At 39.8% G+C, this 11,132-nt stretch overlaps 1 protein-coding gene across 2 annotated transcripts; it reads left to right on the top strand.

Moving 5' to 3' along the window:
- The first annotated feature begins 1,359 nt into the window (after positions 1-1,359).
- LOC110533836 (tumor necrosis factor receptor superfamily member 27) lies at positions 1,360-9,665 on the top strand. Of its 2 annotated transcripts, XM_021618377.2 has the most exons (10): positions 1,360-1,514; positions 2,074-2,170; positions 4,913-5,091; positions 5,269-5,357; positions 5,716-5,880; positions 6,085-6,186; positions 7,201-7,346; positions 7,509-7,796; positions 8,170-8,218; positions 8,941-9,665. In XM_021618377.2, the coding sequence occupies exons 2-10, from the start codon at positions 2,087-2,089 to the stop codon at positions 9,249-9,251; spliced, it is 1,413 nt and encodes a 470-aa protein (XP_021474052.2). In that variant the 5' UTR covers positions 1,360-1,514; positions 2,074-2,086; the 3' UTR covers positions 9,252-9,665. The 2 variants fall into 2 exon arrangements, with proteins under 2 accessions (XP_021474052.2, XP_021474051.2); XM_021618376.2 differs by having other exon boundaries at positions 7,201-7,796.
- The last annotated feature ends 1,467 nt before the right edge of the window (positions 9,666-11,132 follow it).

Here is an 11,132-nt window from a genome sequence, read left to right as displayed (position 1 = left end):
AATCAGACATGTCTATGTCATCCATGTCAAACAATGGAATTTGTAGGCATTTCAGACAAACATTTTGTCATGTCTATTGAACCCAAACCCTATAGCAGCTGTGGTGTAACTGACCCGATATTTAAAAAAGGTTATCTACTTGACTTACATAATGTTGTGTTAGCTGACTGCTCTGTCTAGTTGCTGCTCTAAGGAGATTACGGGATTCTTCAGGTCTAAGGTAAAGATTACTCATTATACCAACACAGTTCACCTCCATTACCACTCTGACCTGCTCTGCTCCTCTCCACATTGCCCTACACAATTGATAAACATCAACTGGGCTACAGTATGTGATGTGAGTCACTTCAACATTTTCTGTCACCTTTAAAATAAAGGATTTAGTCTACAGGTAAAATGAGAGGGTTGAGCATTTTGATTTTCTCTTACAATAGGAGGATATTGATATATTCTCTGTAGCCCAAAGGTTAGTTTGAGGGATTTATGAAAACTGTGTGAAAGCTGATGTAATATGAATCAACCCACACTCTAATGTTTGATTACTCCCTGTCCTTTGTGATGATAAGTATGTAGACTGAACAGTGCTTTGCTTGGAAAAAGATAATATGTTACAAGCAGTAATCAGGTCAGCCTGGCACAGCATGGAAGAATGTAGTAGTAAACAATGGAGATGGCACAAATTGAAAGTACACTACTGAGAGAAGTATCAAACATTGACAGAGGTTTAGGCTACTCTGGATGAAGGTAAAACACTTTGTCCCAAATTGGCCTACATGCTGGTGTGTTTTGTTGTAAATGTATGAGGAAAGGGTATTATGTCACAACAGTTTTGATCCTACTGAAAGTACATCTTAAAAATTGTAGGTTTAGATTTCATACTGTGTCATCGAGATCTAAATCAAATTGTTAAAATGGCCATAATTCTCGAATAGAGATACAATGGAAATGTATTAATTGTTGTCACAAAAAACAATTTAATTTAATTATTTTTGATATTTAAAATCACGTAAACTAAAGTAGCAGGCGTAAAATAAGTGATTACACAGAGACAGCCTATTAAACTACTAGCCTACACAATCCAAATCTATTACACATATTAGTATAGGCCTACTAGATTGCACTTTATTACATTGCTATTACACAGACAGGCATAACAGGCAGGCATAGACATGCAGGCTACACAGAAAGATAGGCTACTGTAGGCAGACAAACAATCAGTCTACTGCCATGTGTTTATTCTCTGTAATTAGCCAATATCCAGGACCACTATAACAAAAGTACAGGGCCATATTCCCTATCCGATAATTGCAAGCACAATTTCAGAAGTTACCTAATTAGTGCGCACTGATGCTGGTTTTGGCCACCAGAAGCGCAGCCCGTGAGGCATGTCAGGGCATGTCCAGATCGGATGAAGTGGCACTGCATAGACTATCGATAGCGTGCACTAGTATAGACTCGTGAAAACGATAGAAAAAGGTGCCCTTAAGTATCTTCGCCAACCTTAATGGATCGAGGTAAAACATTTTTTTACTTTGAATCATTTGATGTGATACTCAGGGTGGGAAATGATTATTGGCTCGTAATGCGGTGCGCACAGCTGGTCATGAATCATCTTTCCAGTTGCTAATGTATGAGTTGTCCAACCGTAGTGTTTTTTTCCGCTTTGTGGTATTTCATAAAATAGTTGAGTAATTCTTCGTCAATATTAGTAGCAGTATTGTAAGTTTAAGTAGAGAACAAGTTATGCTACAACCTCTGCATGTATTTTTCCTCAATATTATTATTTCGGTTTTTACCCCTCAACACAACACATAGGCTCCATCCATCATCTCTATCTGATTTAAGATTTAGAAATCCTCTGCCTGTCACAGTATATCATCTTGTTGTGTTTTGTTGTCTACATGTTTTGTGTTCTTTAGTGACATCAAGCAATATATTTGATTCAATATTCAATGCAGTGGCTAAGAAACAGCACTCTATGCATTTTGTTTCCATTTTAATCACTTCATTATAAAGATTTAAAAATGGGCTAATTACTGAGCTATAAACTATTATACATATTTTTTATTTTAGTTACATTGCTGTCATGGATTGTTCTCAAACCCAGTACTACTTGAGTGGGGACTGCCACCCTTGTCTGCAATGTGGACCAGGACAAGAGCTGTCAGAGGTGGGTATTATAAAACTATACAGGAATATTGAAAGAGAAATTACTGGATTTTTACAAAGGTCAGAATGTAGATAGGCCTGGTGCTGGCTACACAGACACTGATTCATCTCCTCCTTTCCACTGCAGCCATCTGAGCACCCACATAAATTACTGCAGAACTGGGATTTGTAATTAACGTTACTATGAAACCACAAAGAGTTTGGTTTGTCTGTGGCAATCTCTCACTCTAAAAGAATCCCACTGGCAGAGAGAACTTTGTTCCAAGTTTACAAGTCCACTTGGCAGGCCTGCTAACCCAGCTACAAGATAACGTTCTGAGAACCATATGTTTCTTAGAGCTTGGTGAGAGAGTGGTTCTCCTATGTTTTTTTTTTGTATACAACCTTCCCACAACTTTCTGGAAATGGTGTAGGATAGTTGCTTGGCTTTGGAACATTCTCAGCACATTAAGAAATTTGACAACAAAACTATATTTACTTGGTATTTCATTACTTTAACAGAACGTTTCCTAAAAGTTCAAACATGGTTACATTTCATTTAAATTTTGCTAATTTTCTAGGAACGTTCTCCAATAGGTTTGACATTGGGAATGTTCTCATAGTTCAGAGAAAGTTACGAAACAATGTTCTTCTGTGGGAATTGCAGTACTTTAGCTAACATTTCTTACAGATTTCTGCACGGTTCCATTTAAAGTCATGTTCTCAAATTGTTTCAAGAACGTTAAGAAAACGTTCTATAAAAACCACAAGAAAAAGTTTAGCAATGTTCAAATTGTATTTTATTTGTCACATGCACCGAATACAACAGGTGTAGACTTTACCGCGAAATGCTTACTTACGAGCCCTTTCTCAATAATGCAGAGTTAAAAAGAAATAAAAGATTAGCAAAAATAATACAAAAAACAGTAATGCAAAAAACAGTAACACAATAAAACAACAAAAATGAGGCTATATACAAGGAGTAATCTTTTCAGCCTCCTGAGGGGGAAGAGGTGTTGTCGTGCCCTCTTCGCGGCTATGTTGTTGTGTTTGGACCATGATAGATCCTTAGTGATGTAGACACCGAGGAACTTGAAGCGCTCGACCTGCTACACTTCAGCTCTGTTGATGTGAATTAGGGCGTGCACAGCCCTCCGTTTTTGGTAGTCCACGATTAGCTCCTTTGTCTTGGTGACGTTGAGGGAGAAGTTTTTGTCCTGGCAGTGTGTGTCTGACCTCCTTCCTATAGGCTGTCTGATCATCGTAGGTGATAAGGCCTACCACCGTTGTGTCGTCGGCAAGCTTAATGATGGTGTTGGAGTCATGCGCGGTCACACAGTCGTGGGTGAACAGAGAGTACACGAGGGGACTAAGCACACAACACTGAGGGGCCCCTGTGTTGAGGGTCAGCGTGGCAGATGTATTGTTGCCTACCCTCCCCACCTGGGGGTGGCCCACCTGGAAGACCAGGATCTAGTTGCAGAGGGAGGTGTTTAGTCCCAGGGTCCTTAGTTTATTGATGAGCTTTGAGGGCGCTATGGCGTTGAACGCTGAGCTCTAGTCAAAGAAGAGCATTCTCACATAGGTGTTATTTTTGTCTAGGTGGGAAAGGGTAGTGTGGAGTGAAATAGAGGTTACGTCATTTGTGGATCTGTTGGGGCGTTATGCGAATTTGAGTGGGTCTAGTGTGTCTGGGATAATAGTGTTAATGTTAGCCATGACCAGCCTTTCAAAGCATTTCATGGCTACAGATGTGAGTGCTACAGGGCAATAGTAATTTAGACAGTTTACCTTGGTGTTCTTGGGCACAGGGACTATGGTGGTCTGCTTGAAACATATAGGTATTACAGACTGTTCAGAGAACATTCTAAGAATGTTATTTAAAAAAATTTACATTCCGTTCTCAGCATCAACAAAACTCTCTCTATCCTCTATTTTAAGATTGTAAAGGTGTGTTGGCCGCGCCCACAAATTGGCCACACCTGATCTTAATGAGTTCTTGTTTCCTCAGAAATGGGGTCTGTTTGAATAGACTCAAATTAACAGCTTTGTAAGGGTAAAAAAACATGGCTTGCTATCTCCATCCTGGTGTTGCTTAAGACTAATTCCATGGATAGAGAACAGAAGATTATAGGTTTGAATCACACTGATGCCTTGTCATAATAAAAAATAAATGTATTTGCATGATTAATGCCTAAAGAAATACATTTGCATGTGTCCCATCTGTGCTTACAATTTTAAAAAAGTGTACCCAAAATAAGATGGCAGTGTTATTAAAAGTTTTATTGAAACATTCAGTGAAAGTTAAGGATCATTTTTTTTTAAACTCAAAATAACCTAGAATTTCTGTTCTCAGAGCATTAATAAAATGTTCAAGGAACCAGAGTAAAACACTCTCAAAACGTCAAAATAAACATTCCCAGAACAGGCTACATGTTCACTTCTGTTCTCAGGGCGTTTAAAAACATTTAATTTTACCTCAACCAATGTGAAACTGAAAACATACGTTCCCACAACTTCCAAGGAACCAAATTTGCTAGCTGGGAATATCTTGCCAATGGAGGTTTACCCATGACCTAAAATAACCCCATGTGGTCATTGGAAGGGGAAACTGTCATGTACTTTGTAATCTAGACCTCTAATCATCATATTAATTTATATTTCTGTTTTGCAACTGTCTTCTTAACAAATTTACTTCAGTGAAATCCTTAGCTGTAAACAGGTCTAATGTGCACTGTATATTTTGATTCTTATTTCCCGCCAGGACTGTGGTTATGGAAGTGGATGGTCGGCTTCTTGCATCCCCTGTAGTGTCAAGACTTATAAAGAGGGCTGGGGTTACCACAACTGCAAATTCTGTCAGTCGTGTAAACGCATAAACAGGCACCAGAAGTCACTGTGCACCTCTAAGAGCAATGCTATCTGTGGGGAGTGCTTGCCAGGGTTTGTACCTGTACATGATCTAATTGCATTCTCACGTATAGTATCTACAGATCTTTACTTAAGACGTAGCTGTGCTTTTAAGTCATAAAAGCTCTCCATCCAGAACATGTGGACTTGTTTACTTGAAATACAACTATTTCCAACTTTTTTCCCTGCTTTAATTTGATCTAATTGCAGATTCTACAGTAAGACACGGATGGATGGCTTGCAGGAATTGGAGTGCATGCCGTGTGGTCCCTCCTCCACCACTGAGCAGCAGTGCAGCCGTAAGTCTCAGAAAAGCTTGGCCCAGGACTGAGAAAGAAAAAAACACTTCAGAACCGCTCATTATTGTATGAGTCAGTTGTCTAGCCTACTGTTATATTTGAACATTTCCTCCATGTACTGGAAACATATTTACCCATGTTTTTATTTTGAGATTTGTTGCCTTAGAGAATGCATTGTTTGGGTTATGAGATATTCAAGAATTACAACACTGTTGTAATATTCTATTAATAGAATAGTGTTACTGTCATTATTTGCCAATGGATCAAAGTCAGAATTGTAAAACATAAAATAAATGCTGTGTGTGTAAGCATGTGCTCAGCCTTAGGCAGCACCGACCTCAAACCTTCTATTTTGCAGGAAGCAGAAGAGTTGATGTGGGAAAAGTCTGGAGCCCAGAAGGCCCAGCCCAAAATGCTGCTGTCATCACCACCATTTCTTTCGCCCTGGTTACCATGACAATCTTCCTCTCCGCTGCCTTGTTTATATACTTCAGACGTACCTTACTAAAGAAAATATTTAAAGGTATCTCATGATCTGCACACAAATATCTCCTTTAATGAAGTGTTTGTTGCATGAGATGTTCACACAACTACTGATGAAACTGCAATAATGTGGGTTCTGTCAATGTGTTTGTTAGAATCGCTTTTATAGTAACATGCAGGGTACAGGTAATCCTCCTCAAACTGTGCCTCGTCTAGCTCATGAATGATATTCTCTCTCTGAAAGGATGCCTGGCTCCTCAAAGCACAAGTCAGAGTGACATGGAGTGTGCAGCATCCCCAGTGAAAGTGGTCACGCTGAATCTGGAGCAGCAAAGCCAGGACTCGGGTAACTATAAGAGTAGAACAGCACCCACCATGATGTATTGAACAGCACATTATTTACACTGAGTATACCAAACATTAGGAATACCTTCAGTTGTGTCAAGTTGGCTGGATGTCCTTTGGGTAGTGGACCATTCGTGATACACATGGGAAACTGTTGAGCAGACAAAACCCAGCAGCATAGCAGTTCTTGACCAAAACCGGTGCGCCTGGCACCTACTACCATACCCCGTTCGATCGCACTTCAATATTTTGTCTTGCCCAGGAGCCCTTTGAATGGCACACATAAACAATCCATGTTCCAATTGTCTCAAGGCTTAAAAATCCTTCTTCAACTTGTCTCCTCCCCTTCAGCTACATTGGTTAAAGTAGATTTAACAAGTGACATCAATAAGGGATCATAGCTTTCACCTGGTCAGTCTATTGTATGTCATGTAAAGAGCAGATGTTCTTAATATTTTGTGTATATCGTGTATATATTACTACAACAGACATAACACATGATGAATAAGGGCTTTAACCCTTTCCACTCACAGCCCCTGTCATCCCGTATATGTGTTGAATATGGCAGATTTTGTCATTGATAAGCGCCTAAATTGGAATGCAGTGGCTGTACAGTAACATGCTATACATGACGTCAGAGCTCAGGTTCTCCGCTTCACAGCGCTGTGTGGGTTCTTCTGTTCAAATCATTTCAATTTGCCTCTATGGGTCCCTTGTAGCTCAGTTGGTAGAGCATGGTGCTTGTAATGCCAAGGTAGTGGGTTTGATTCCGGGCAGTGGTGGAAAAAGTACCCAATTAGTAAAGTAAAACACAAATACCTAAAAAAAAACGTTTTATTTTTACTTAAGTACTTTACACCACTGATTCTGGGGACCACCCATATGTAAAATGTATGCACGCATGACCTTAAACATTCCCTAATTGACTCATATTATAGTAAATTTGCAAATGCATGGTTCATTAGGGGTTTGTTAGGATACTAATGTAACCATCTGATGACGTGTCTTCTTACAGGTGCATGTGATAACTCTACCACCACTGCAGACATGTTGGCCAGACTGCAGTCCAATGTGGACATGACTGTCCCTCTGGGGTTCATTCTACTAAACCCTGACCTTAAAACTCAGGACCAAATCAACCTGCTGGAAACCCAGCCACTGGTGCGTAACTCCACCTGCAGTAACTGCTCCTCTGGGTTTGTCTCTCAGATATCCTCTGAGCCCTCCTCAATCAGCAGTGATGTCTCACTTACAATGGAGACCCCTGTGGGTCCAGTAAACAGTGGGGAGTCTGAGGCAGGGTCCTTTTTCCTGCCCCTGCAGAGCAGTGACGGTTACGATGCTTCTGAGCTGCAGGATAGCCCTCCCTATCAGCATGTACCAGTGGAATGCACTGAGCTAGACTTCCACAGCACTGCAGCCCTCCACAGTGCCACAGACCCAGATTGTAGCTCTGTGAGCCTGGGGATTACTGCGATATCCAAGATTAAGGATGGCCCTTCTGGAGACGGGTCAGGAGGAAGACAACTGAGGAGTCCGCCTGCCTGCCCAGAGGAGCAAACTGACAGCTGTTGGAGCAGCCATCATCAACCCTGCTACAGCAGTAATGCGGTAATTACCCGTAGGAAAGACAGGGCTGTGTCTCACCTGTTCCTCTCACACAGAGGACCTTTTATTCAGCAGTAGAGAGTCACTAGACCTAGCTGTCTTTTATGCTCATACAGAAAATGTTAAAAGCAAATGTCACCTTTGATTTGACTCTTTAAGGTGTGGCACGCACACGCACACAGATCTCATAAAATATGAGTTGTGATATCCTCTTAGTATAGGCAAGATACTGGATGCCTTTAAAGATATTTTTCACACTTGTCATTTCACACATAATTAGCTAGATGTGCCAAATTAAGTTTACAGCTTCACTCATTTAGTAGAGAATGTTTCCCTGAACAAAGCAACAATGTATTCATAATATTTCTATTTGTAGATGGAAGAAACACTGAGCCTGCTGAAGAAGTGTATCCGAATCATGCAAGGTGGGATATTCTTCAGTTGACTATCTAAAGCCTATTTTAATGCTGGAGCACATCCAACAGAAACAAAATGAAACATTGGGGATTGTCAAAAGACCACAATACACATATTTGTATTAGGTGAAGTTCTGTTGTTGTTGTTGTGGCTAAGGATTCAGTAGAGATACATATTCACAGAACCACAATTTTGTTCTGGATGGTTCCGGATTTTAAAGTTAATGTAGCCATTTCTAACAGGAGTAGTTTTTAAAAGTTGTTTTTCATTAAGTCTTGCTAGTTTAAAAAAAAAACATTTATTTGTCTTGGTCAAGAGGTATAGTCCAATATACATTGTCTTACTGTTCTACAGGCCACATGGAAAAATAGACAATCATTGTACAAAGACACTTAGCTGCATACTTGGCACCACTGGTAAAGTTTTCAAGAAGATAACATTTTTCCCTTTACAGCAGGGATTGACCCCTTTTGAAGGCTCTCAGATACCTTTGAATTAATTATTTTGGAACTCAGTTGGAGTCTCAACTACTGTTGCAAGTTAGAATAGTAGAATACATTTGCACACTGTCACTGTCCACGAGACATTCTCAAATCTTGAATGTAGAAACGGCATAATAGAATAGTTCACCTCTGGTGGGAGGTTAAACAGTTGTAGGTAGTGGGATCTGTACTGTGTCATAGCTCTGCTTTTTTAATGCCATAATTTCCCCATTGTATCTTCTGGCCAGGTGTCCATCTAGGCAGGCTGCCACAGGCCTTGGTGGATACTCTGGCTTTGAAGCTGGACCCAACATTCCCAGGAGTACAGAACTACCAGCAGGTGGCGCTGAAGATGGGCGTACCTCACGAGTTGCTCAAAGGCCTGTGCGGGTTTGATCACGTCTTTCGGTACCTTTCCTCCTGCACTCTACTAACAGTACCTGACCTGCTCCACACGTTCTACCTGCTGCAGCGGCTCGACACTCTGCTCCTGCTGTGTGAATACGCCATGCAGAGCCAGACTCAGAGCCAGGTCACAGGATGCACATTTTACTGTTAATACTGACAACGCTTCTGCCAATACAGCCCAGAGGGCTGACATAATCAGCATGCGTACTACTGAACTAGAACCTACCTGGGACAACGAAATTGCTCAAACTCTCGGGTGGGGATGTGTAAATATTTGTTTTTAATTCCGAATGGATTATATTTTATTTTTTACCTGGTTTCACATGTAGTGTGTGTGAATGTTAATGTGATATAAGCCACTCTATGTTACAATTATTTTGTCATGCAGCAAATGCTATGCAGGAGAATGATGCATTCATATTTGAAAAGTTTGTCAGAAGATACATTTTAAATGCATAAGTACTGTACAAATAGTGTTTGTACAGTACTGTATTTGTCTACTGAATGAATCAAGTTATATTAGTGTTACTTTTTATACATGTCTTGGACTTTTATAAACAAAATACAAATGACATTCAGATTCATGGTTATTTTGTTATGGTGTAGTTTGTCAGGAGCAGATGATTTCAGTAAGTAATCACATTTACTGTACATAATAAAGAATATGGTCATAGACACATTTCAACAAAAAACAGGGCCAGTTACTGTATTTCTGCAAGGCAAAATTGAAAAGCAGGACTAATGCCGCACTACTGACATTTCTACTAAGCTTCATTTTAGCAAGGTATCTACATTGTGTAACTATCAAATATTTTTGTTATGAAATGAAACATTGTTTTTTCCCAGCAATGTTAATTTACTTTCAAAACAAGTATAGCATACAAATTACAAGAAATTGATCGGAAGACATCACAATCCACAGTCAAAAATAAGAAAAAGTACAATAATTGTACATCTGAAGGAGACGGGATATTGATTTATTTTAAATTGAAATTATGTTTATGACAGTTACTATGCATTTCCTGTCTGGTCAAATATTATGGTCATAAACAAGCTGATGCAGCTCTCTGATGTTCTCGATTTGCATTACATTAAATATCATGTTTTCAGACACGTCAATGAAACAACCAATTTGTATTTGCAACCAAAATTATTATTTGTTTACCATGCTAATATTAATGGCTTATATTCAGTATCTTGTGTTTTTTGTTACAGTACAAATTGTAAACTACTACAATGCTGACTTCCAAGTAAGACCATCTCATTTGAGATTGAGAAACATGCTATATGATAAAAAATAAGGCTGTCTTAATTTGTGATATGACATTTCTAGTTGGTGCTCCAATGAAAATATTAAAATGAATTCTGTCTCTTTAACTCATAATATTGTAGCAAATTTTGGGGCTAACCCGACTGTCAAGACAACACCTTAACCATTACACCAAGAGGTCAGAACCTCTTGAGGAGGTTGCTTTAAGGTCACTACTCTTCGTTTGGGAGAATGTGCCCCAAGCTTTTTTGGGGGGGTTCCACTGACTGTCAAGCTAACACCTTAACCGTTACGCCAAGAGGTCCGAAAAACACACTCCAGCTATTTTTGAAGTTGAAACTTTTTGCTGTTGAAAACCAATATCTCAAGTATAAATACAGTAATGTACACACATTTAAGGGTAAAAAATGGAAGCAAAATGTTGTTTTTTAGGCAACTGCACATGTCAAGGATAGTGCCATTAAAAGAGTTGGTCAAATGCTATTGGCTCTCCAGTGGCGCAGTGGTCTAAGGCACTGCATCTCAGTGATAGAGGTGTCACTGCAGACCCTGATTTGATTCCAGGCTGTATCACAACCGACTGTGATTGGGAGTCCCATAGGGCGGTGCACAATTGGCCCATTATTGTCTGGGTTAGGGTTTGGCTGGGGTAGGCTGTCATTGTAAATAAGAATTTGTTCTTAACTGGCTTGCCTAGTTAAATCAAAATAAATGGGCCTTGGCCCTTACTTGCGGGAACAAAAGAGGAAAAAAGAGCAAAGG

Source organism: Oncorhynchus mykiss, chromosome 10, assembly GCF_013265735.2.
Source record: "Oncorhynchus mykiss isolate Arlee chromosome 10, USDA_OmykA_1.1, whole genome shotgun sequence".
NCBI lineage: Eukaryota > Metazoa > Chordata > Actinopteri > Salmoniformes > Salmonidae > Oncorhynchus > Oncorhynchus mykiss.
Note: the sequence above shows the minus strand (reverse complement) of the source record. Positions and strands in the feature narration are given on the sequence as shown.

What these genes read in the sequence shown, in the direction of transcription:
- LOC110533836 (XM_021618376.2), top strand. Translation starts at nt 2,087, where the DNA reads ATGGATTGTTCTCAAACCCAGTACTACTTGAGTGGGGACTGCCACCCT. An exon ending in ACTAAAGAAAATATTTAAAG is followed by an intron (nt 5,881 to 6,084) that starts GTATCTCATGAT and finishes TCTCTCTGAAAG; the next exon opens with GATGCCTGGCTCCTCAAAGC. An exon ending in GTGTATCCGAATCATGCAAG is followed by an intron (nt 8,219 to 8,940) that starts GTGGGATATTCT and finishes TCTTCTGGCCAG; the next exon opens with GTGTCCATCTAGGCAGGCTG.